This window comes from Stigmatopora argus, chromosome 22 (genome assembly GCF_051989625.1).
Source record: "Stigmatopora argus isolate UIUO_Sarg chromosome 22, RoL_Sarg_1.0, whole genome shotgun sequence".
Taxonomy (NCBI): Eukaryota; Metazoa; Chordata; class Actinopteri; order Syngnathiformes; family Syngnathidae; genus Stigmatopora; species Stigmatopora argus.
In genome coordinates this window covers 6,835,937-6,863,562 of record NC_135408.1, presented here as the reverse complement: position 1 = coordinate 6,863,562, position 27,626 = coordinate 6,835,937, and the positions used below count along the sequence as shown (strand labels likewise).

Below are 27,626 nucleotides of genomic sequence, written 5' to 3'. Positions count from 1 at the left end.
AGAGTTGATCCTGTCCCCGGAAAAAGGATGCCCCGGTCAGGTCAAGGAGTTATGCCGAAAAAGGTTCTGACCCCTGGGGATAAGGAACAGCTTTCACAAAGAGGTAAATCTTCAAAAGCTAAGGCCACATCAGGGGAACTTGCAAAAAAAGGTTAAAAAAATAAACCAGTGTGACCTTTTATCCCCTCCGAATTAGTTTCCCCCAAGGTGTGTGGTTTAACCTCTTTCATTTTCTGACTTTTAGAGCAACTCATGTTTAATCACTCATCCAGGCACAGCAGGGCATGCTCCATTTCAAACAGATTGGATGGAATGTAATCTATTCTGATGTTAGTTTGATATTAAAATGAGATTTTTTTTTACACCTTGATTTAAGAGGGTAAAAATAAGATCATGCCATTTAAAGTTCCACTATCACCTCAGGGGGTACCGTACGCAATTGGATAGATTGGACTTCAAAAAAAGTCATTGTATTTGTAAAATCATTCAAAAACGCAGTTTTCCTGTTGGCAGTTATGTACCAGTTATGTGATGTACCATAAGGTAGGGGTCTTCATCCATTTACTATGCTGTGGATTGACCATATACAACGTAGGTTAGCCTATTTTGTTGTTTTGATCAAAACATTTTGCTGAAGTCTGCTTGGACCAAGTGACAAATGTATCAAAACCTTCTATTGAACACAACCAAAGAAAATTGGAACATTATTTCCTGAATATAAGATGGTTCACATTTAGGTTACAAGCTTCCAGTGTGTGTACGTGGACGCACACGCTCTGTAAAGACATGTTTTAATATCTGAGATGAAGTCAACAAAGCTTAAATAGTTTATATAACACGTGAGGTTCAAAGTTCGTGTTGACATGGAGTTATATCAGGACACATCGAGCTTCCACGCTAACCATTGGCAACTGAACAAGGGTTGGATCTCTGCATTCTATTTATTTATGTTGAAAAATAAAAGGAGAAAAAAGTAGTTTTTTTTATTTCTAGATTTTTAAAATAATATTGCTTGATTAAAAATTCGATTTGGAATACTATCTCATAATCATTTGTAAAAGGAAAGACAAGAAGAAATATATTTTATTTTTATTTACATTAAAAAATAAAAGGGAAAAACAGCAAATATGTGTCTGTTTTAGATTTTTTAAAGGCTTTTTAGGGGGATTTAAAATGCATGTATTTAATGTTTTCTAAATTTAAAAAAAGGGAAGAAACAGTAAAAAAAAATCTCTATCTAAACAGTTCATTTCAATTTTATCATAAAATATGAAGTCCACACAGTTGATTGACTTGCGGGCCCGATCTGGCCCGCGGACCGCCATTTCGACACCTGTGGCATAAGGGATCAAAATAGTGCTGGTACACAGATGCAGCATGCTGCTCTCTTGGCCAAAAGTTGAGGTCAGGGAATGGAAGCGAGAGTGTACGCAGACAAACAGTCAATTGTCAAGTTTTACACATTGACCTCGGGTTAAACTTGTGACTCCCTCCTTTATGTTTGCCGCCGCTTCAGCAATTAGAGGAAATCAAGAGGTTACTGAAGGTTCATTCTTGATAAGAATCTTGAAATGGAGAAGTTCACAGAGTAGAAGGGTGACTGGGAGTTTAAAAAGTGCAGTCAGTCATGGGAAGGATTTAAAAAAAAAAAAAAAAAAAAAAGGAAGTCAGGGCTGAAGGGAACTGTGCTGCTTTTTAGAAGTGCACCGCAGACAAAAAGACGTTTGTTTGCTCACTGGATTTTACATTCAAGCCAAGTAGCTTGAAGTTGTCTCCTCCTGTGAAAGCCTGCTTTGTTAAGCAGACCAGCTCAGCACGTTTGCCACTCTCTATTACGCAAAACTTTTAACAATATATTTACTTAACAATTAGATCAGAGGTGCCCAAACCACGGCCGGCGGGGCAAGAAAAAATCAATGCTGGAAACTGTATAACGTAATTTTTTTTACATAAATATATTTATATATAAAAACAATCCAATGTGAAGATTTTTTATTTTATTGTCGTTGAACATGTTCTCTTTCTACAAAGTTTGTTCTAGTAGTGTAATATAGTTGGCTGGGATAGGCTCCCACAGCACTGTGACCCTTGTGAGTATAAGTGGCTAAAAAATGAATGAAATATTCATATCAACCGAATCGACTCAATTGCTTTAAAACATGATCAACAGAATTCCTGAACAAAACACCATTAATGTGTGACACACCAGAAAATGAGTAAGACATTCACCTAGGTCATGCATTTTAGGACTTTATTTCAGAGATATCAGTGCAAATGAACACCCCAAAAAATGGAAACATAAAAAATGAATTGTTTCAGGTCTTCACAAGGTAAACAAATGAAAACCCCTTTTTTTTCTGTATTTGCAACTACAAATTCTCAGATGCACAATGCAAATCTTTGATTGTACGTCAAATTTCCACTGAAGCCCATCTATGGAGCTTTGTTAGCCAGTAACAGAAACAAATTATAATCACAAAAATATTCAATGCACATTTATATTCTTCACATATTTTTCATCACCATGTTTAACAGTCTGTGGTTATTTCGAGAGTTTGTCTTCTCAAAGAAACTGTGATTTAAAAAAAAAGACCTATTTTTAAGACTTAACATTTTTCCCCATCACCAATGGAGATACACAGGTAGTTCCCATGCATCTGCATGCAACAGGCAGCAGTGAGGAGGGTCAGACATTATTACACAACACAGCGCAGAATAGATTTATCATTTACCACATTGACACATGCAAAGAACAAACCAGTCAACCAAAAAAGATGGGCATATCATCCTCTTCCTTTGTATGTACAACTGTACGCATAGAATTCATATTTACATATCAGCGCAATAAAAACTAGGGTAATATCTTTGCTTAAACATTACAAAATAGTCAGCTTTCATACTGAAAGTACTATTTACACAAATACATTTAACCATTGTGAAATTGTATCAATAACTGAAGAGACATGTATATGTATTTCAAAATATCACACTACTAAGGAAAAGCGGCATGTCAAATTCAAATGAAAATACAGTATATATAGTCAATGATTTGAAAACAACCTGTGGTATTCTCTTTGTCAAAAATCTCTTCATAATCATGCAATTCTTTTGACATTTTATGAATCGAGAAACGGTCACAGAAAGGTCTATAAAGCACAGAACAGTTAAGAAATGGAGGGGGAATAATCACTAGCTGTCATATCTCAACAGATAACAATACTGACATTTTTTTTAATCACATGCCATTTAATTATTCTGTAAAGGACAAGGAGGATTTGGCCTCAATAGTGCAAACTCTGGGTACTCCTTTAGAAGTAAACAAAAAAAAGGAAAAGCCAATGTGCTTCATATTTAGAAATGGTGTGTTCAACTGGGGGGGTTGCTTCGATATTTCAGATTTTGCTGAAAACCACACATGCACTGTGAAACCAGTTTACTAAAATCTACACCCAAAAAAAAACTATCACACTTCCCTGAATTTGTACTGTCAAATGTTAAAATAAAAACAAAAGTGGTGACAAAAACTCTTTTGGTAAAATCTCACTCTGTCATTATATAACAATACACTTCAAATTCAAATTTCAATGAGGCTGATGTATAAACGATATAGTGTGAATACTGTTTTCAAGGCCTTTGGTTGAATCACTCATGTAATGCTTTTGCAATTGTTATATTGGGACTACCCTGAAATGGACCTCATTTAAAAATGTTTTGCTTAACTCTTATAAGGGGAAAATATGAATAAAACCAATTTTTGGAGCCACCAATATTTTGTGATGGCAGGCAACAATAGGGACATGGCCACGTTATTTCCAAGGACCAAATAAATACAGAAATAAAAAAAAACCTGACCTTAGAAATTACGCAAATGAATTGTTAATGGAGAAAATACATGTATTAAAAATATATAAGGCCTGAGTGTTACTGATGACTTATTTTGTGAATTCAGTTGTACATTTAGGCAAAGACAGACCTTTTGTAATACTGAAATACAAACCCAAGTGTGCAGTTTTAATCAACCTTGTGTTATTTTTTTTTCTTCTTTGTGATTTGTCACTTTCAAACATTTTGGCAAGCAGTTGGAAAAACTGAAAACAAAAAGACTGGATAATTTTTCACAATATGTATGATAATACACCTTTTATTCAGATGACTGACTCAGCCTCTGGTTGTCCTGGCTGTGCTTGTCATGGCGAGTGGTCGGTGATTGTGGGGTTGAGCTCAGATTTTGTTCATAAGCATGCATGTCACTGATTGGCTCTTCTTTAATCATTTTCACCACAGACTGAAGTCCTTCAGCCTGATTATTCACCTCCTTTCTAAACTGAACACTGCCTTTCTGCAACATATAATACAGGATAGGATTGGAACGCGACAGCCGAGGAGAGTCTGGGTTTGAGTCGCATCCTTCGTGGTTCTCCTGACTACTCCATTGAATGTGCCTCTCAAGCTCCTGTTTGACAAGATTGGGTGGGTCTCGTTTTTGTGTCCCTTGCCACGGAGCTGGGTGATGATTCTGGGGGCTGTCATTTGCAGGCAAGGTGGGCAGTGTTCTGACATTACTTGAAGGCCCTGAGTTGAGTGAGCTGTGTGGGTGCCAGCTAGGTGGGTGGAGAAAACTGTGGTTAGGGGGAGTAGCTTGACCGAGGGTGTTGCCATTCGGCTGCAAGACGGAAGGGCTGGGTGCCCCACGGTGCTGGTTGGACAGTTCTTTCAGGCAGTTGTCAGAGAGCAGCAGCTGTTTGAGCACATTGAATCCTCGACTCTCTCTGCTAAAAGATTCTCTCGGTTGGCTCCTGGTTGGAAACTCCTCTTCCTCTTTCTGAAGCCTCTGCTTTTCGGGCTCCACCTGAACAGCTGGTGAGGTGAAAGTGTTAGTGTCACCCCTTTGAGATGCTCTATGAGAAATGCTATTGTCCAAACTGTCAGTCCTATCAGAACATAAGCGTCTCTTCTTTGGACTGGGGCTTGGATACTCTGTTTTTTCTTCTTTCACTTGACTGGGTGGTGACTCATTCTGCACAACAGCGCTGCTATAGTAGTTAGCTGTCTGATGTTTAAGCAACTGGCTAAGTAGACCGTATTTTGCGATAACCTCAGCTGGTTGATGTTCTGCTTGTGCGTCCGCATCTGATTGTGGGCTCTGTTTTTCCAAACGGCTCTCTCTCTTTCTGTTGATTAGGTCCTCATAGTTGGTGGACGAGGGCCCCACCTCTTCCTCTGTTTTGACCTTTACATCAACGGCAGACATGTCAGCACTATCACAGATGTTCGAGATGCTCTGGCTCCTGTCATAACTCCCCCATTTCGACTCCGCACTTCTCCTGCCACTCCCTTCAGGCCTGTCTTTGCACCTGACTGGAGCAGTAGTCGAGCCTGCTCCTAGAAGCAGCTGCAACACTGTGCGCCTCTCTAAAAGGTTCTCTATCTGTGAAGGAGCTGTGAACGTTTCCCTACTATTTGCCGCCATGTCAGATAGCGGGGTGGCAGTGGTACTCCTGTTGACTGGAGCATTAAGTCTTTCCAGTAGGGATAAAGGCCTGCTGGTATCAAGCTCCTGACCTAAGCCTTTCCCGGATGGGATTGGTGGGGAGGATGAAGCAACTCCAGATTTAGCCAGATTTTGTAACAGTTTACTGGCACTGAATGCGGCCTCGGCACCCTTGTCAGGATGGAAAGCTTTTGACTTGCACAAATCCAATGGACTTGACTGGGCTGGGGGAGAGGGGGGGTGTGGGGATATTGTCTCGCCTGGGTCGCGAGCAAGAGCGCACGTAGGTTGAGCTGGTGCAACGAGCTTATTTATTGGGCTTTTTGTCCTGGCCTCCTCCCAGCATACAAGGTTAGGTTGACTTCGGGACATGGTGGCCATTGTAATGTCAAGTGGCACATCCTCATCGGCGTTCTTATTTATCACGTCATTGTTTCGGCGCTCAAGCAAAAGCTGCATTAATGTTACCTTGGATTGGGATTGAAGGTCTGGGTTCATTTCATGCTTTTTGCTCTTCACCGTGTTTTTTCCTGGTGACTCAGGAGTCCGCTTTTCTACCAAAGACTCTGTGAGTTTGTGCAAAGAGGATGTCGAGAGAGAGGAATATGAAGAAATAGAACTAGGGGCAGAAGAGACAACAGTGGGTGGAGGAGAAAAGACTGTATTAGAAGATGGAGCAAAAGAATAACCAGAGAATGTTGTGGTATTACAGGAAACATTAGCGTTAGAAGTGGATACAGTGTGTGTTAAGATGGAAAACGAAGCAGAGGACGATAAGGGGGTGGACGTTTTTGGCCCTGCATCGTGTTTTCTGTCCCAGTTTCTCATAGAGAGGTCCATGGGGGAGCAGCTTGAGTACGAAGTCTCAGCGTCACTGATGTCCTTGGCCAAGCTTTTCTCGTGGGTGGAACATTCACTATCAGATGTCACTGAAGAAGAGCCACTTGGTGGTAAAACACTAAAGCTGTCCTCCAGGTGTCCATTTTTAGTCAGTTGCTTCTGGTTGTTGTGGTTGTTGAGTAGCAGCAACAGCAAACTGCTGCATGTTTGAGGGGGTCGAGTTGGTCGTGAGTCAAAGCCTTTCTTTTCTTTTGGGGGCTGACTGAAGTGGCCCAGGGCATGTGAGGGAGTGGGTGAGGAGGAGCTTTTGATATGCCCACATAGCAATGGGGGACTCAGTGGATTGGGCAAGGCCAATCGAGGGAGTGCTGCTGTCTGTGTGTTTGTCGTCGTCAAGTCATTTTGCGTTGTTACGGAGCTTAGTTTCTCCGGAGAGGCACACACGCTCGGAGGCCTTTTGTCCAGGCTATGTTGCTGGTTTGCCATGGCGGCAAGTCTTTCACTGGCAGATCGACCAGCGAGCTGGGCTTTAAGTGCATGCTCTCTGGAGTATTGCTGGAGATGAGCTTCACTGGACAGCAGGAGGGCTAGCTGACTGCAGGCAACACTCGGCTTAGGTGAAGGGGCGGGACTCGAACGTATTTTCACCATGTTTGCGACAGCCTTCAACCGGTCCACACAGGATACGGATTCAGAAGCTGCGGTTGCGGAAGGGGGTGTAGCGCCGTGAGCCGCCCTGGGTGATTCAGGTGGTCTGTCATGACTGTGTCCCCGACGACTGTAAGGGGTGTTGCTGTGATTATGAAGTTTATTCTTTCTCATTAAGCCCTTTAAGCGGTTCGAGGCCATCCCATACACTGGGTTAGGGTTATCTGTGGGTGGCGCGGTGGACGGAGAGGAACGCTCACTTGGCGGCTTGCTTGTGTGCTGAGACATTGCCACATTCTGAAGCCGGGAGCTGAAGGACTGAAGCAGGGAAGCCAAAAGAGTACTCTCTCCACCATGAGAGGAATCCTCCTGTGACCCATTTTGCATGCCTCCCGCTTGGCCATTAAGCTCTACTGGTGGCGAACTCAAGCCGTGGTTGCTGGGATCATTCCAAGCCCCAGAGCGCAACAAGCGGGCCTTTTTCAAGTGCTGCGAAACACCCGTGGTCGGACCATTGGTTCCAGCCTTAGGAGCTGTGGGGCTATGCGTGGGTAGTTGAAATGGGCTGCCCACCTTTTCTCTCTGATCTTGGTTGCTGTGGGCAGCCTCAGACCTCCTGCTTGCTGTGGCCCCAGGCCCGGCCACCACTGGATGCATCAGTAAACCTTCCAGATAAGTTAAAACAGCTGAATCCTTGTGTGTTTCAGGGCCAGGCTCCTCCCCATGAGTCATGTTCAATACTAGGATCCCCTTGTATGGTTCAGCAGCGCTACAGGGAATCAAATGTCAACTAAATCATCTGGTTGACAGTGGCACGCACTTCCCAAGTACTAAAAGATGTGACCATTCACTCTGGTGAAAAGCGCAGATGCGAGACACCGTCCATGTTTACCGGTAATACCCTATGCCGTTAAACGTGCACGATAGGTTGCCAGAATGTCTTCCTCTTTGTTTGTATGAAGAACATCCTGGAGTCAGGGGAATATTGCTGGAAAGATGTTTATACATTCCATGGCTCTTGGTGTCAATGGCCACTCTGCACCTTTCACACAAAGACCTGGAGGAGATGAGAAGAGACAGAAAGAGAGGGAAATGTTACAAGAAGAGCCTTTAAGAAACATTCATTTCAATCCTTGTCTGCCACTATTGTTACTTGACAACATTTCAGATTATCTGCCCCACCAACGCCCACACATCACTTAGCGAACAGACAAATGCAGATTAGCTATATATAATTGTATACAAATTGAAAATTCAAGATATCTACCTTGAAAACAGGTCTTCAGACACAAACCCCTCAAACAATTTCATTCATTCAAAAATGAAAAAAAAAATGCCTTATGAGAGCTGTAAAGAATTTCTTATGCAGCTAGTCAGTGGATTATCCCCTCGCAGCACCTCCTGCTCTTTATGTACATGAGCAGCATCTTAGTCTGTACAAAGGAGGAAGTATTTCCCAAATAACGACAGGCACCTTCGTCTGTACAGGGCATAAAATATTTCCCCGATCAACTATGACACACCTGACAAAAATAAAACCAAAACATATTTTCACTCCTGATTCCTCTGCACAGTATTAAAAAAAAGTTAAATTCATTAGCTTCAAGCTGCTGCCAAACAAACGTATAATATTGTACGTGGAAATAGCAAGTGCTGAATGCAGTGGAATATCCTGCATTATCTTATTGCATTTCCTATCAGGGCCTTACATAATAACAGTGCAGCAAATTTGAACAAAACTGGACCTGAACCTGCTATGGAAAAGTAAAAATGTAGACGCTCATTCACATAGATGTTCCAACTATCAGTTAAGATTTGGAGTATGAATGTGTCAAAATCACTATCAGAATCATTGTTAAATGTCAGAAACAAACATGGAATTTTTTGTTTCCTAACTCGGTTTTAACATTGAACACTCCACTATTACAAGACGTAAAACATTTGCTACAGTATTTAAAGCCATTTAGCCATGTGGGAAATAGTAGAAAAAGTGCTGCGCAATGACAGCTGTGCAAGTTATAAAGAGATTTGTCAAACAATATATATTGACTTGAAGTGCAGGATTGTGAAATACCAACAATAGTGCAACTGACACCACCCGTTTTGTGCAATACCAAGTGACAGTTGTGTGAAATGTGGATCGACAATATAATGACCGTAGTAGGGAATACTGATGAACAGTATTTTGTCAACCAGGGTGCTGTTTGCCTCTTCGACATATATAGCAACTAACATCCGTTTATCTCTTATCAGTACATGTTTTACAGCTAGTCCAAATCTAGTGTCTGTTGAATTTCAACAGAAACACAAGTCAAAATTTTGGATTAAGGACAAATGCGCACCCAGTTTAAACTAGTTCTCACATAATAATCTTGGTAGCAAGGTTGCATCTTTGTCTGTGATGACACAGACAGCAATGGACACTCTATGTTATCTTTCTGTGTTTTGAGTTCAAATTACCAGACAAAAGTAAAATATCAACTCGGCTTTTGTGATAACTGTTCATTTCGGAGGCACAGAAACAAATCGTCTGTGTGTGCTCTAATTATTCATCTGGCTTGTGTATTGCGGAGTGACAGTCACAGCACACCACTGCTGGAGGACAGAACCAGTTACAATGGAACGGCAATGAGACCGTTACGACAGTATTATTGGCGCCACACTGAGCACTAGCAGCATGGTTTCCATGGATACAGAACACCTCCGACAGGCATGACCAACCTATAAAGGTTAATATGAAGTTGCCTGCTCGGGTCAGCAGTGGTGTCTGTTGAGTGGACCAACATTGTCAGGCACACGACTGCACAGCAGTCCTTAATCATGACCAAAGGTCATTGCAAACCATGCAGTTGCCAGTCCAAATACCTAACCGAGAATGCTAGAAAGGGGTAAAACAAAACAAAACAAGTAGTGAACTTTGAACTTTTAATCAGGTTGCAATCCTACCTTAAAGAGACAGTTTGTCATGACAGTAAAGGTTAACAAGGTTGTCCTTTTAATTCCACCTTGAAAATGAGATGGGATTAGAATTTGGATTTAAATTGATCAGGGTGCAATTAAGTCTGCGTAACACTAAGAAAGCAATCTGGTTAGCCATTTTTAGACCTCTTCCAAACAAAGTACTGCATGGGCAATACATTTCTTAACGCCTTGTGTGTAACAATGTCAAGTACATAACTAAGCCTAGGCCACTGGCATCATTTTCTGTAAAATACCATGTTTAAGCCGTTGACCTAAATCTGATGGCAACAAAAGACAACCTGGTCATTCCGGGCTCTCTGATGTCTGATATCATGCTGCGTAGGTACTCAGGATTAAGGTTATTTTCCCGTCATTGAGCTTAAATTATTTTTTTGATAGAATACCACAACCGTTGTTAGATCACTGTAGTAAACCTCTGCTGTAGGAATTGAATTCTCAACTTGGATGGAATGTGATTAGAATATCCTTTCATTGCCTTGTATCTTATTCATATTTGTTTTTTCATTATACCCTGACTCAGTTAAGTAATACATTTCCTTAATATAAGGAAATCTGTCCTCTAAAGTCTATTCTCAGTAAACCGTATTGCCTACTCATTTTGCTTTCATACTGCGTGATGTCTATATTAGTATTACATTATCTTCACTGGTGTATATGTTGAAAATGACCTTCCTCATCCGTTAACATCTCTTTGGTCGTGGCAACTAAAAAGCCTGACCTCCATCTCCTCCCCCACAATGGGATGCCATAGTACCAACAAACTGCTCTACAGATTCAGGCTGATTATCCATTATCCTTGACAATGTCAACCAATGACAGAGAAGGCACAATTGTAAAGTGATTTTTACCCCTACTATGTGCCACATACTTGTGATCGGACAAGCATCGTGATAGGAAGGGCTAAGAGCTTTATCATCCGTGACTGCATGCCTCTTTATTTATATATTGTGTTTTCTTTCTTCCCTTGATTGTAAAATTAAATGTGAACAGTAAAGGTCATAAAAACCTTAGGTGCTTTGGAGCACGTTCGATTATCATTATAACGTTAACATTAGAATTGGACATAATTGTGAACCAATCAGCGAAGACAAGGCACGAATCTTTCCAAGTGGGTCATGAGAGCGCCACAATATTTTAATTTTGGATTAAGGCAAGCAACTATTCTTTTCAGTAATTAATGGGTAGAATTCCAAAAACAACTTAAGCACATAAGCAACAAAATAAAACCACACCACCAAATCTCTACCCGCAAAAGCATGCCACACATCTAGGAATGTGACATTCACTCACACCCAGCTGGCCTTGACATGAATGTACTTGCCTATGCAGTCTTGTTTTTTTTTTTTTTAATTCCCTGAACCACCTCCCCCCAAAAAAGTTTTTAAATGACCTTCATTGTCATAATCAGTAATCCATTTAAAATGTATGAGTCCCCCAAAATGATAAGGGGCAGTAGCTAAAGTAAAGTCTTCAAAGTCAAGGTCATTTATGTAACTAAGGCTTTTGCACTTGATACAACAGCTGGTGTCCATAGAAAAGCTCTTGGCGTTAATAAAAAGTGACGATGCTGCCCGAGTAGTTTGTACTAATGTCTGACACCAGCCTGGCAGATGTGTTCTCCCTGTTGTTTAGGGGAGTCAAGGTTAAAGGAATTTTAAAAGGAGAGACGATGCCTGAACACCATTATATCATGTAATCTGCAGCCCAACCCCGCCGTACATACATAACACGGTAGCCTGCTTACACATGCAGTGTGACCGCTGTTTGCAAATTCAATATGGCGTGGCATGATTAAATAAGGCAAAACATAAGCTGCTTGACCAAATGCAGTTCTTCCAAGAGTGAGTGCTTCAGAGGGGAGTAGAATTAAAAGCTCTTGTTCACCTTGAGGGGGCTAAAAAAGAGAATACCGCGTGAGCTAACAACAAGAGGGCTTGGAGAAGTCGATTTTTTGGCAGAAAAGTCAGAAAATACAAATACAATCAATGATCTAACGCCGCCTACAAAACATGCATATCTCTACTCACACACACACATATATTTGCATAACAATCACAACAATCTCTTAGGTTTACAGAGAATAGTCCGAAAAAGAGAAAACATCCAGCGAGTGCCAGTTGTGGGGACGAGAAAGCCTTGTTGATGCCAGAGGTCAGGGAAGAATTGCCAGTAACTTAATAACCACTTGTTACAACCGAGGTATGCAAAGAGCATCTCTGAATACAGAAAACATCGAACCTTCAGGCAGATGGACTACTACAGCAGCAGATGACCTCACCAGGTGCCAGTTTAGTCAGCTAAAGGACAGAAAAGTGAGGCTACAATTGACAGTTTCACCCAAATTGCAATACAAAAGTTGAAAGGAATGTTGCCTGGTCACTTCAGTCTTGATTTATGCTGGCACACTGAGATGGTTGTGTCATAATTTGGCGGCACTTACAAAAGAAAATCTCAAAAGTAAGCGCAATGGTGACATCTTCCAATCGATATCTAAACAAGCCTGTCCCAGTACCTATTTAGTTTAGTGAAATTTCTCCCAGTTCAAGTACACATTTGTTTAATGTCCGTTACGTGATTAGATTGCTTCTGCTTATCCACCCTGCCAGCATCCATTTTGTTGAACTTTATTTGAACCCCTCAAAAGTATTAGTATAGTTGAAGATAAACATTTGGTAAGTGATGCAAACAGATGACTCATCTGGACGGGAAGCAGTTGGTGGTGATGCCATAGGCCCCAAAATACTTTCAGCTTAGCTTCCTTCATCAGTTAACAACTACATGCCTTCAAAAAATACTTCTATCTATAGTAAATATTTGTGTGCCATTGGGAAGACCCACCCAAAGGCCATTTCCTGAGTGGCTGCAAATTACTGCATCGATTAAACACACATACATTCCTTCTTAATGAGCCATATCTGATATCAATCTCCAGCCAATGTATTCCTATTGGGCTTTGAGGTTATCTTTTGCTTACAATGTCTTCCCAAAACGGTGTTCACTTTTTCCATTCATGAACACGAGAGCTGTAAATAGGAACAGCAGCGTGCCTTACCACCAACCCACCAAAAGCAAGAGCTAGACATTTTGTTGTAAACTGCAGCATTGATGTGTGAGGGAAATGGCCACTTTGCAATTGAGATCAAATGTCCTACAGCTAGGCTGCCCTGAAAGCAAAGTAAAACCAGCTAAAATGCTTGGCCTTTAATGAATCATTTTCATAATATCCTTGGCATCAGCCCTTAAGAGGCCTTTTGCCATGAGTCAGCAAGATGTCCATCTTTATGAGTATTGCTTTTTCCTCCCTTTTGCGCTGAGTAATTTTGGATGCGCTGCCATGCGACAGGTCTCAAAGACACAAAAAGATAAAGGGCATATTTCTACAATGAGTTTGCCTTTATTACAAAACTCCTATTGACCTTCTGTGTCCAGATAGAGAATGCCTATTTTGCCTAGAAAGGTTGGAGAAATAGGTCCAACTTTCACAAAAAGTACAGTCCACTAAGACACACTATTAAAATAATGTTGACTAATTCAATTGGATACGTTTAACCCAATCAAGTACGTAACAATTACGGGTAACCTTTAACAATAAAGTCTGGAGCAGTACCAGTCCAGCTGGCAAAGGAAGCGTTGAAGCCATGCCAGTGAACAGGAGACTTCAATCAGATTAGTGCTTTGTCTGATCCCGATGCCTGACCCATTACTCACACAGCAGTAGCTTTTGAAACCAAGGAAGGAATGCCCTATATATTTCTGGAATATTTTCAATTATTAACCACGAGGATAACTGCAGGTTGGGAATAAAATGAGTCTGGCATACATCTGTCAGCATCTGAGCTTTATTTGCCAAGTTGTTCTTATAAAAATCGTCAAAGGAAATGGCCAAACCGATGCACAAATTGGAGAGAACACAAGTGTTTTAGAAAAGCAAACTAGCTAATTGTGTTAGGAGCCCAGATTTGATCATAGAGGCAACACATGTTTGCTAATTCTAAATTATAAACAATTCAAGGCAATTACACAAGAGTTAATTCGAGAACATTGACCTTTATACAAGGACAGGCCTATGTCCAAAGTTTCCCATTAAAGGCTAAACAAGTACAATCCATCCTTTTCTTCACAGTTGTATTAAACGAGCCTTTTGCAAAGCCATTTTAGACAGAAAATAATTATTGCTAACCAGTGAAGGACAATATGTGCTGTTTGAAGTCACACAAACCTGCTTCCAACCACGTTACAGGGTGCGAGTCAAGTGCACTAATCGCTGAGCTAAAAGCCTCTTCTCGCAGCAACCAGCTCGCACTTTATCAGGTAGAGGAAGTGAATTTTCATACACCGTAAAGCACGCTAACTGTATTAAAAAAAAAAAAAAAAAGTAAAAAAACTACACAATCCATTCCAGTAGAACGACTAAATATATATATATTAATGATAATACGCGAGCTGTGCAGATAGTCTTGAAAATGAAAAACACACAAAAGTACTACGAGCACATTAGATACGTTCACATTTCGCAAAAACATATATGCTTTTGATGCTACTGTTTAAATGAGCCAAATAATGATGGGTGAACGGGTTGTGTAGTGGATAAAAGCTTGACATTGTAATACTTTGATTGGGAACAAATGCTTTAGTCAATTCACTTTTCATTCTGTTAGTTTCTGCCTTCATATTTGTGTCAGGCACACATAACCGAATCCTAAATAAGGGTATTTTCCTAAATAAAACCACAGCTGCACAAGTAGTCGTAGAGCTTCACTCCTACACCTTTACTTGAGTGCCTTGGCCTTGAAGAACGGCATGTTCTCCCCATTAACAGTCATTAACTGGTAAATCATACTGTGTGTCAGATGAGACAAGTGAGCAGTTCACATTTTTTCTGTAATGAAAGAGATTGAATGCACAAAGAAAACTACCCACTGTTAATCACAGTTAAACGCATTTAGAGGATGCTTCGAAAGAATCCTTACCGAATCAAATGCTAACAATCCCTTTCTTCTGCGGTTAGGAGGCAAACAAAGGCACACATCATGCTCCTGAACCTTGTCATCCTTAGCTGTGGAGGCTGATACAGGTAAAGTGCAGTAATCAATTTGCTCTACTGGCAGAAGTGCTCTTTTAGAATACTAATAAGGCTTGTGCCCTCCCTTCTTTTCTTGTTCTCACAAGCCACCCCACGTGCCCCCCTCCACCTCCCTGCTTTCCTCATTCACCTTTCTCATGACTTGACCCCTACGCCCAAGACACATCATGCCCCAGACCTGACCAAACGCTAAAGCAGGGTGAGCTGTCTTCTGTGCAGATAAGTGTTGCCACTAATCAAGCCTACGTGCACCGGGGCATGGGATTAAAAGAGCTTGCACAGCTTGAGTCAGGCAGTGAACAGTGTCACATACGTACACATGGAATAGGTCAACAGTAAAACCTACAAGGTAGCCAAGAGAGACAACACACAAAGACAAGGTCAATTTAGGAAGCTAATATTAGGCAAGCATTCTTTGGTTATAAAAGAACAGGCAGGAAGATTAAACCTAAATTTACTCAGTCAAAATGGGACTCCATATAAGTACAGGGGCCCTTTCCACAACACGATAAGAGGATGCTTTGCAGCATTTAGTGAGGAAAGAAAAATCCAAACAACCAACTACAGCGTGCTCAAAAAATGATGCCAATGATATCGCGATTCAGTCATGTTAAGATTCCTAGTTCATCACAAGGCAATTTACAGTTGAGATGAAGTATCATGACATCGGATTAAGTATAGAAGTGTAAAGATTTAGGCTTATGACAGATACATAAAGATGAATACAAAAAATATTTTTCTTACCGGTCAACTTTGGACGGCCCAATCGCAAGGCACAATGAGTTAAACAACAATTCCCGCACACACTCATACGTGCAGGCAACTTAGAGGATTCAATGAGGCTAGTATACATGTTTTTGGGAAGTGGGAGGAAACCAGAGTAACCAGACAAAATCCACATAGGGACAGGGAAAACATACTGGAGTGACCGATCTCTAGCAGACATGTCACACCTGAGTACTGCAGTATGGTGTGTGTCAAAATTATGGACAAGGGGGAGAAAAAAAACTACCCAGATTTGATGTAAACATATTTGATAAACTGATTGTAATGACTTGTATTGAGAAAGCTCGACAAGAGCAGCGTATTTCATTATGTATATAACGAGTGCCATTAATCGCTCTGAACAAGAGGACACAACCTCACCTTGGCAGTCTGAGAGCAGGGGGTGGGGACATGGAAATATCTACACTAAAATTGAGTGTCTATGTCAGGGCTTGAGGCTATGTATGGAGGCACGCCAAAAATGGTGTAGAAGCCGCTTATACGCATGAAATCGTTTTTCTTTTTTTAAGATGAGGATCAGGGGAGAGGGCAAGTACATTTCTGAATAAAAAGGGGGGTGGGATGCCGCAGTGCTGGGAGCTCATGTCCTTGACATAGTGACATGGGCAGAGAGAGGGAGGAGGGAGAATGGGCAGAGCCTGTCATGTTACACTTGTCATTTGTCTGATCACCTAGCTAGTCCAGCCACCTGGCAGACCCCCTCCCTCCCTAAGATCGCCCCCATCTTTGTGCGACCTCGTCCTCCGCTGACCCGGCGGCCCTCCTCCCACCTGTGAGCACTGAGTCCGACCCCTCTGGCTCCGCCCCTTTGCGGTCCTCGCACCCTGTTTTCTCCACCCCTCGCGCTCTGTCGCTCGGCACCCCTCTCTCCCTCCCCATCCGCCTCTTTCTCCCCCACGGCTGTGCAGCAAGGTCAGGCAGGTCACAGTGTCCTCATCTGTAATCCGCTGCCATTCGTCAGTAGCCCCGGCCCAGGAGGAGGGAGAGAGAGGAGAGCAGGCGCTCCGACGAGGGGAGAATGCCCAATTAGGCAGCTGTCACACACACAAACCCACGCACAGCAGAACATTACAGAGGAAGGGAGTCAAGGAGGGAGGCTACAAGAACCTACTGTCCATAGGAGGGAGGGGGAGGGCGTTGAATACTTTCAGCTGCAAGTGTCAGATTTGAGTGAAGGAGTTCTGGGGTCACCTACAGTTTAGACAAGTACGGTAACTTGGCCCCTACAATGCACTGGGTAGCCTTACTGTTAAAAAATAAAACCTCTTATTAGTCACGCTCGACTACGATGTGAACTCAATTTTTTAAAATTTTCTGATCTACCGTATTTTTCAGACTATAAGTCGCACCAGCCAACCAATGCACAATGAAAGGAGAAAAAACACAAGCCGCAATTGAGTATAAATTGCATTTTTAGGGCGCAGTTTTTTTTTGTTGTTGACCAGAAACCAAGAACAAACACGGTAAAGCAATAGTAAAACATGGAATAACAGACAAAATACACACCTGTTAATGTCAAATATAAAAGCCTAAAAAACACAACCCAACAAGCTGTTCATGGTCAGAGCAACATGAACTTGAAATAAGTTGTGTGATCTTTGAGCCTTAGCCATACTCCTGATGCTTTTAAAATAGCGCAATTTTTTAAAATTTAGTTGGCTGGACATTCTGGGTACACAATAGTGCAATGCCATTTTAAGTCAGCGAGATTACGTTGGACAAAAAGAAACAAGTGTTGGATATCACCTGTAATGACAAGCTTGGATAGATAATCCTGCAGCCATGGGTGGGTGCTACTTGGATTCAAGCCACTCACTCACTCATTGTTGGCCCAGTTGGCCATTAAAACAAACCCAAAGTCCAGGTCAACATGAACTGGACTCGAGCAGCCAGTGAAATTCTTCACAATCTTTGACATTCAGCAGATATCAGATGACTGACAAATACTCTATACTTGGATCATCTATCACCTGTAAACATACATCTGTTTTGAGTAATGGGGAAACTAATCAATAGAATGGTATGCCTCCATTCACGGATGTAGTAAGAAGATTTATGATCCAGTAGTTCATTGCTCAGGCTTGTACTATTTGAGTGTAAAGTCAAATGCTCTTATTTGCTTTAATCAAAGGAAAGGATTCTAATGGTTGTATGCCATCTGGGTTCATATAGAGGTCTGATTTAGGACCTTGGGGCGGGAGAGCACCGTAGGGGGCATTGGATCCAGAGACTCTTTTCATCCATACATTTCCAAGTTCATGAAGCTTCAAAAGAACTTAGGTTCAGTTTTGAGTGGTTTATTGGGTGTGTGAGAGATAGGTCAAATCCATTGTATGAATTCTGTATGTATTTCTCGGCTAAACAAATATGGTAATATTAATGAACACTTTTGAGATTAGAGTTATTTTTATAGTCCTGGATTATCCAACCCAAAATGTTTGTTGGGGAATTTGACCCATGCCACAGATATGTATGTTATCACAAGGTGATAAACCCAATTTTCTGACAAAAGAGAGAGGTGCTAAAGGCAATAGTTAGTAACAAAAGAACAGAAAACAGTCTAGTGAAAAGACATTCTCTCAGGAATATATTTGACTTCCTAGTATATCATAGCCAAACATTTGAACTGGTATTTGCGGGATTAGTCCGTTCGAGCTCAAATTCTTGAAATGGATACAAATGTGTTGGTATAGAGGATGCCACAAAACTGTTGTCAATGTCATCAGCGATGATCTAACTACAAAAGAAGTAGAAGAACCACAAGTAATACTTTACACATATACAACTGTTTTGTATTATAATTTTCAAAACAATCTGTGCCAAATTGCAGGGAACTCCCCCGAGGTGGTTCTGACATATTCTCTAAAATAGGCTTGTGAGGTCAAAGCGACCTTGCTCTTTGACTACAAATTACCAATTCTCACTTCTGTGCCAATTTGGCAGAAAGAAAGAAAATAAAAATGTTATCCTCAAATATGGCTAAGTACTTTCTAAGCTTTGTTGCCTCAATTGCAGTGACCTTTAACCACCTAAACTATATCCAGTCAACACGAGAGGTCCATAGTATTTGAAAAATATTCGCTATTGTCAATAAACACCTGAGGGCAAGCACATGCTCTTTTTGTAACTATTGGTTCTCAGTCCCTTAAAAACAATGTACAATCCATCTTGGCAGTGGTTTAGCGCTAACTCAATCAATATATCTGATTATACAAGTATACAATACATAGAGTGCGTATACATTATGTGGTATATACATAGGTCTTCTGCTTTTTGGCATCTGTTAATTCCATGAAAAAAGGAGAAAGTAGAGACAGACCTCTCATTGTCTAGTAACTTTACATACTTTAAAACTGAGTGGGTGGGTGTAGTAGGTGTGTGCATGTCTGTGCTTGATGGTTTTATGCACCCCTCCTCCCCGTTCCCCTTTCCTGTTCCCTTTTAATGTCACAGGGCTGGCTCATGTGACCTTGAACAGCAGCACTGGCACAGTGCAGCCTCGCCTACGGGCGCCCTTGAACTGGATCTGCAAAAAATAAGCAGCCTGATAGACATCTCTGTCTTCCTCTTACTCCCCCCTCATCTTTTTTACAGAGTTTTTAGTCAATCTAAGGCAGTCCTTATCCGTTTCCCAGTAAGGGATTTATCTAGATGCTGCATCTTTAACCTTTCTGTTGGACAGAAACAAAATTTTGACATTTCTAAGCATTGGCAAAAATGGATATCCCGTACAACTTCTGACCAAGTTTTATGGAGGATCAAATTCTAGGCACCTTCTTCTTCCCTGTTGTGTTCTGAGTACCACAAACTATGCCAGGCTCTCTCAGCACCTTGCTTACAAACCAATAACAATTCTCCAATTAAGGTTGGGTTGAGAAGTAGAGTCTTAAAGCACTTTGGGTTTCGTGTTTTGACGAGCTGATGGCTGACTTGCCGGATCCCAATGAAACCTTAGATTTTCCAGAGTAAACATTCAGTCCAAAGTAAGTGTTAACTGTTGAATAAACATAAAGAAGGCTTGCTATCAGCATGAAAATAGTGCAGTGGGCCTAAATCAGGTCAGCAAAGTTCAAGTGACCGCAACAATTTCCATTACAATGTGAGAGAAGGCAAAATGCAAACGAAACTGCTCACTGCGCCTCTGCCCATGTCTGACCTTTCCATACTGTAATATCAACACATGTCAAATACATTCTGGAAACTAATTGCTTAAGGTGGCGCATTGGAATAAAAGGCAAACGTCCCAACTTTGAATTAGCAAAGCACTTCTCCCGACAGTTTTTTGTGTATCTGCTCAACACACTAGCAAAGAGAGTGACCACACATATGCTTTTGAGAAGTTGTTGATGAGTGACATGAGCCATGAGCAGTCTCCTCAATTAGCTGCGTTAAGGGGCTTTCACACGGAGACATGAAGTTCTGGGGCTAAGAATAACATTGGACAGTTGTGCTTACAGGAGTAAAGGGCTCACAAGCTGTGGCACTGGGACTTTAGAGTGGGTACTAACCAGAGTCTTGCTCTTAATCCAATCCTGGCGACATGTTTAGCCCATATGCAGGACAATACTATGCGCTCCGCTAAGAACTTGACTTGTTTTTCAGAGCAAATCAGAGTACACATGTGAAATATTTATATATTCACTCAGCCTGGGAAGGAAAGGAAAAATTTGAAGCTGATCTCAACTGTGATATATTTAATTGTTCAAATGTGGTGGGAACACAGCCTCAATATGGTTCAATAGTAAACAGTCCCACAACTGCACATTTAGAAAAAAACACAATGTGCATTCCATTTTGTTCGATGAAAATCTGCTTTTAGTTAATGATAATATAAAATTAAAGATGACATTCAGACGCTTACAAAAAAATTAGCAGTGTCAAAAACTCAAAACAATAAATCTACACTGACACTTCGTGAGCATTAATCCAAAAGTAACAGAACAATTGTTTTTTCTGTATTCTGCTAAAATGAAATCACACTGACAAAGCTTTATCATTACATTACATTACATTACATTCTTCTTCTACTGCTCAAGGTAATTTCATCGATTATCTGAAAATCACTACTGACTTCTAGTGGCAAAGGAAAATGAAAAACTTCTAAAATCCGGATTGGAGTCAGATTGAAAAGGTCAAACGGAAACAGAGCCTTTGTTGCTGGACAGTCCAAAACACAGACTTGTTTGTAGAGGCACCAGTGTCCTGGGAGATTCATTACAGGCGGATTTATTCCACGTAGTAAAACACGAGTAAGCGCTACTGTCTGAAAATTGCATTGCTCCAAAGACAATAACAGGGCTCAGTTTGGGGATCTAGGCCTTTCAATCGTGGAACAATTTGAATGTGAGCCAAATGTGTGCCTTCACTAAACAGGTACCATCACAATGATCTCCCTCACAAAGAAAAGACCGACCATCTCGGGGCCACAAGAAAATTCCCACATAGCGACCCAATGGAATGCCAATATAAAATCCACTTCTTCTCATATTAACATAGCAAAGAGCAGCAGATGCTACAAGTGTAAACACTGCATTTACGTGCTCCAGTTAATGACCATAAATGCCCGCGACCAAATACAATGGGCTAATATGGATCATTTATTAAATCAGCCCAGATTAATTGTTAAACCTTTGATCTTGATGTGGAAAATTTAAGTGGGGGGAAAAGTTAGGAGAGCTCACAGAAGAAAAACTGTTTACATGTTGGGCTATAACAAAAAAAGGAGATTCAAAGAGGTAAATGCAGTCGAATGGGCATTGGTATCATTCTTTTCTAAACCACAGTTAAACTTGGTACAGTAAATAACCTGACCTGAATAAAGTCAGGCGAATCTGGGATGGAGCGGGCTAATTTTAGCAAACAGCGAAGCGTGTGTCAAAGAAATTGAAATGTGGAAAGATCCTTTACTTAAAAGCGTGTGCGGCTGGGGGCTTTGAGCTTGTCAGGTCTGACTGCAGTAATCAAACGCTATTACTGGAGACTGAGAGGGCCAAGGAGGAACTCAAAAGGCAGAGGCAGTACTTCAGAGACTCCTGCACTGTACTGTAAGGCTTATATGTATGTGCGTGTGTTTTTTGAAGTGTGAGGCTGGGAGTGCAATGAGACCTCAGCGCTCAGCTTGGGGCATATAATCTATGGTTCATTTGCAGCTTTTCTCCCCACTATGACAAGCCGTTTACAAGACGTAGCCTCTGCCGCTGACCCAGTTCTGAGTGGCTGCGTCTAGCGACAAGGCCCTGCCTCCCCATCAGGGCCTGCTCCTCGTCTAACTGACGATAACACCACCACCCTCTGCCTCCGTGAACTGTGAGGGAAAAAAAAATAGGTCACCCTGACCCACTTTTCTTTTTTCCCTCCCCTTCCTAAGATCGCACTAGGAGTTCTACTGAGCTTGATCGAGAGAGACAGTGCGAGTGAGTGAAAGAGAGGAGGACAAAGAAAGAAGAGGAATTGAAATACATTGGAATAGCAGTGACCCGTATCAGATGTATGTTTGAAAAATCCCTCCCACACCTTAATACAACCATTGCCGCTGAGGTTAAACAGCTTCTCATTCCTACATTCTTCTAGGTATCCTCATCGGCTACTCAGAACTCCGACAGAGATCCTTTGCCATATTTAAAGGTCCTCTACACTGCTTTTTCCCGTCACCCAAGAAGGTATGACATATCATCCCAGGGGGACAAATTATGAGCTTCTTGGCGAGAGCGGATATTACGGGACAAGCCAAGCCAGGGCCTGTCCAGATCTCTGATAGCATGACACTGTCCCCTTCGAATGCCCCCCCGAGTGGGTTAGGGCGGCTCATGATATATCTCCAATCACGGAGCAGCTCTTGATACATCTCCAATCACGCACAGCTTTCTCGTGCAAAGCTTGCACTCATTAAGCTGACGGTCACTCGTGCGTTGCTTTAGTAATCCCTCCATACATTAACACGGATCTATTCCACTGGCACGTTTTAACGACAACAGCTTTCAAACACAAAATGGGAATTCCGCAACACACTAATCCGTATCTTTAACTGTGCGGATTCTCTTAAACCCGTTGTGTAATTACTAATCTAAACGCACACCTTTGACTGCTAATTTGTATGTGCCAGGCAAGAAATCATCACTCAACGGGACCTTAGTGTTGCCAAGCAACCACTATTTAGCTTTTGTTTAAGAGCTATATTTGTACAGAAGTGATGTTTAATTATCCCCTTTTAAATACACTTTACTTAGTTGAAGAGACACTGAACAATTCTGTGCAAGGTCTGGTGTGCAAAAGCATGCTACATCTAACAAAAAAAATCAGATATAAGGTATTTAACCTTGACTGAACATTCATGCCCAACCACAAATACTGCATTGTATTCCACCACCAGCACGAGTGTACTTTTTTTTTTAATGAATGTAGTAATCTGCATAAGCAACAATCTGAAGTGCTGGTTTGAAAAACAGGCAAAGGCTGACCTGGTGCTAAAATCTCACCAACACAGCACTAAGCCCATGTGTGCTAATGGTGACCTGGTGCACAACGTGTATTGTTGCCTTTGAGACGAGCGATGGAGCTCAGTGTTCTACTTTTCTCTTTTGCCAGAGATGCTGAAAAGATCTGTGGATATACTGCAAAGTCTAACAAAAAAGACCAGAGAAAATGACTGGAGAGAAAAGTAGAATAGGTGCCAGGTCTATTTATTCACCAGAGGCTGGTTGGGTTTCTAGTTCCAGTTAAAGGGGTTGATGTAGGTCAAGCCCTGCCTCCACATAAGCACCAAGGTCAACACTGAATGGGAGAAAAGGTGGATTAGAATAAAAGAGGCCCTGGATAAACTACATTTGTCTGGCTCCAATGCTAGTTCTGGTCCCAGACATGTAAACAAGGTTATAAAAGTAAGACAGTTCTTTATTTTTGTCTTCGACATATTTATATTTTTAAATGTAGGCTTCTGTGTAAAACAAAGTGTAAAAAGTCAATGCTTTTGCTTCTATTTAATTATGTGAAGCACATTGGTTTGTGTTTTTTATGCATGAAAAGTTCTAATTAAAGTTGCAATAGCTGTAAGCGCCCAGAGCTTTAGTCTAGTAGGCAATGTTTACTTCCGCTGTTTTAACTGTATTGCAATTATTATTATCCAATAACCGTACTATAAAAACTTTATATAGTTGTTTCTTTGGGAAATATCGTACCTCTGGATTATTTTGTTGCTCCACATTCATAAAAATGATCATTAAAAGTAAAAAATGAGCACATTTTTACATTTTTCTACCCACTTCTCTTCCTGTAAAAAATATGCCTTGGAGGGAGAATTCTGATCACCTGAACAGATCAGGGACTTCCTTAGTCAATATTATGTTAGCTCATGTTGCATAATTGATGTCTGACGGTACTTTAAACTTCAGATTTTCCATTCAATTTAGAGGTTAAACTCTTCATATACAGCAAATGTGCCATGGTATTTAGACAGATCCAGATTGAGCCAGGCAAATGGTAAATATTACATAAATGTGGCAGACATGTTAATATCCAAGCTTAAAAGAACTCTCATTCCGAGACAGTAGCATATCGCACAATGAGACCGTGAGCCAGGCGGGTTTAAACTTCAGGGCAGCTGTAGACAGAGAACTCATCCAACAAACAACACAAGTCAGCACAAAAAAAACACTGCTCACATTCCCAGTGTTTGAGGATTAAAATAAGATAACTAAAGCTACTCGCTTCATCAGCGCTGAGTGAACATTTGCAGTGTGGCATTACCCAATTAGACATACGGGCGGGTTATTGTTAGAGACACGTTGCTATTGCTAAGTCTGGCATGACCTCAACCCATTTTGACCTGAGGACCGATTACCGAATTGACTGACAGTTGCAAACCTACTCATCACGAGGGTCTACTCCCCTTTCAGGCCTTTGCATACAAGTTCAAGGAGAGTGAAGGATTGGATCTCCTTCAAGGATTGTTACTTAAAAAGCTTCTTCAAGAAATCAGGTCAAAGTCACACACTAGCCACAATGCCAAAGGAAAAGTCAGTGCATGTGAGTGTGGAAAAGCACAATTACACAGTTGAGAGGGTGGACTGATGTGTACATGTTCATACTCCTGCTTTCATAGCTTGAAATCATAAGCTCTAATTTGATTATCTGTTTAATCTTCCTGCTTAGTGGACACTTTCATTCAAAGTCACTTACAGAATGATCACTCTTGCGCATCTCTTTCCCTTTCTACAGCTGGATATTTACTGGAGGAATGCGGGTTAATTGCCTTTGCTCAAGGGCAGAGGGTGAGTAGAGGATGAGCCAGCAATCTTCTGGTCACCAGTCCATTTTGCCTAAGTAATAGGTCATATGGCTGCCTCAAGTCATCAGCACTGTGCCCGCCTCCTCAAAAGCCCTCTTTTCCAACACAGTTTAGAAGAAAGCTGTACTTTGGAACTTGTTTCTCGGTCTGTTTACTCCGCTCTGGAGTGGACGCACTGAATATTGTCACCTCGCTAATGGATTTATAAGTGGGGTAAAAGTTTACAAAAGGAGAGAATTGTAGAGCAAGACAAGGGTCACAGAGAGAGAAGGAAAAAGTGGCTGAGCTTATGATAAAATCTCACTGCAGTGTATCTTAAAAAGTAAGCGGTCATTATTTTCCCCAAAAAGAAACTGAGCGAGTTAATATCTTGATTCATTGAATATGCGATTAGTCACAAGGGAAAAGTACTTGATAGGCAACACATACATACTGCATATGCACCTTCTCTCCCCTACTTCGTAGTGCAACATATCCATCAATTATTCATACATTCCGAAAACTCTTTAGTTAATTGCTCGGGAAAATTTAATTTCAAACTGAAGCTTTTAAAAGAGAAAGATATAATGAAGTTGCAGGGATCATTCTGCTTCCCCCCCTTGTCTGGCGCGATGTTGAAGGGCCACATTAGCTGTACACAGCGACACTGTGCACCGCACTGCTCCGTGTCAAACAAGTCATACAGACGTGTTCTGAGCAGAATGTTACGTAAAGCCTCTCTCTCCGTGCGGGCTTACTGCACCAGACACTATGCCCTTGCCTAGGCTGTTCAAGGTTCCTAAAAGGACAGACTGCTAAGAAGTCGGGAAGGACAGGGCCCCGCGATAGCGAGGGAGGGGCAGCTTCCAGTGACAGCCTTGGACTTTGAATTTAGCGCCAGACAGCCTCATGCATCAATCCCTCAACTTACAAAGACAAGCCACTAACCTTGACGAGGCCAGGGACTCTTCGGGAATGAGTGGCATTTTCACTTAGCCCCCAGCTTCTCCCCTTCACTCCTGCCATATAAACTGGTTAAAATAAGACACCGTTGAATAACAGTCTCTAGACCATGTGACCCATTGTTCTAGCTTTGAAGACGACTTTGAGGCCACCGTTTACATTGGGAAACCAGGCACACACAAACACACACACACACACTCAAAGAAAAGGTCATTACATATAAAACCTACCTAATCACCATCACTTTTCAAAGAACTTTTAAAGCAACATTTCCATTACTGTAGTTTGAAAAATAAGATGGCTATTGCAAAATGTAAAGCAAATTTTAGGTGCGACATAACCCTTTAACTGTCAAGAATATACTGATACAGAGAGGAAATGGGTCCCTGGTACATTTTGGCTATACTGCTTTACACACCAATTTGTAATCGAAGAAAATTCTACATTCTGCATGTCGTGCTTTTGTCACCTCAAATGCTTAATGTCGCCAACTGGCCTGATTGATAAAAAATCATACGAACAGGAACCAGGACGTTCTGAAAAGAATGAACACAGGACTATGGACAATGACATTCAAAACAGGTCCCCATCCCATCCTTTCTCATTGGAGGATTATAAGGACTGGAGATCAGACAGCTAGTAGATACTAGGGCATGTTTTCATCATTCGCATCATTTTTTTAATGCCAAACTGACCGAAGACAGTTTCAAGCTGACGACGGCAACTAAGTTGATGGTTCTCATGGGGAATGACTGCATTATTGCGGACATGATACTTCAAATGTGCCCAAGACAAAGAGATGCGAAAAAAACGGTGCCTCCTCCTCTCTCTTGAGTGCATGTCCTCATTTTCCGTGCTAGCCGCCCACTCTGCCAAGGCTGTGATATTAGCCCGCTTGTGGCAACGGAGACCTTTCCCTCGTCTGACTGCGGCCAACTCACCACACTGGTAGAGAAACCTTCCTACTGCACCTCTACAGCCGGAGGGCAGCAGCCCCACTCAGGCAAAATAATACTCACTTGTATTCCAACCGGCTTCTCTCAGGGGATCCTCTCACATCACCACTCAGCTCTGCATTCCCTCATTCTTAAATGTTTCAAAAAGAGACAGCAGAGATTCCGAGTTCGAACATGAACTGTTCCTCATTCTCTGCTTCCAGGTCTCATCGCTCTGAGTGGGAGGAATGAAGGCTAGCATGTTCTCTCCAATTGAGTGGGCCAAAAGCTAAAGTCTAAATAATTCATGACAAGTTCAATCGCCCGCAATAAACGGATGCAACTAATTGAGGGCCCTGTCATTGTACCAAGGCCAAGGTGATGGTGCGTGCAGGTGCTTGAAAAGCAATTCAACAGATGAGACCTGACTCTGTTAGATCTCAAGGGTTGCAGAGGAAGCATTCACCTATCTTGCTCGCATTCCGTCATCACAGTCTCCCTCTAAGAGCGAAAGCTGTAAAAACGCATTTAGCAGTTTCTGCCTCGTCATCAAAATGAGTCCCATTGACTTTGGTCGCCTTCTGTTGAAGAGACAGGCACCAACAGGAGCCAGAATGGCTGTCTGTGAACGAGATC

At 41.7% G+C, this 27,626-nt stretch overlaps 1 protein-coding gene and 1 long non-coding RNA gene across 4 annotated transcripts in view; one reads left to right on the top strand and one right to left on the bottom strand.

Moving 5' to 3' along the window:
• The window catches only part of LOC144068392 (uncharacterized), a 41,579-nt gene continuing 13,953 nt past the window's right edge, over positions 1–27,626 (top strand). Inside the window, exons 1-5 of one of the 2 annotated variants that reach the window (XR_013298176.1) lie at positions 1–103; positions 14,970–15,035; positions 15,131–15,243; positions 22,198–22,317; positions 22,401–22,489. This is a non-coding gene — a long non-coding RNA (uncharacterized LOC144068392). Of the gene's footprint in view, positions 104–14,969; positions 15,036–15,130; positions 15,244–22,197; positions 22,318–22,400; positions 23,954–27,626 lie in introns of those variants that run through there. The other variant, XR_013298175.1, reaches the window with a different exon arrangement.
• The window catches only part of nrip1b (nuclear receptor interacting protein 1b), a 29,161-nt gene continuing 3,769 nt past the window's right edge, over positions 2,235–27,626 (bottom strand). The window contains exons 1-2 of one of the 2 annotated variants that reach the window (XM_077592878.1): positions 14,932–15,098; positions 2,235–8,036 (exon numbers count right to left, since the gene is read on the bottom strand). In XM_077592878.1, the coding sequence (XP_077449004.1) occupies positions 4,142–7,711 (3,570 nt within the window). In that variant the 5' untranslated portion in view covers positions 7,712–8,036; positions 14,932–15,098 and the 3' untranslated portion in view covers positions 2,235–4,141. Of the gene's footprint in view, positions 8,037–14,931; positions 15,099–27,626 lie in introns of those variants that run through there. The other variant, XM_077592877.1, reaches the window with a different exon arrangement.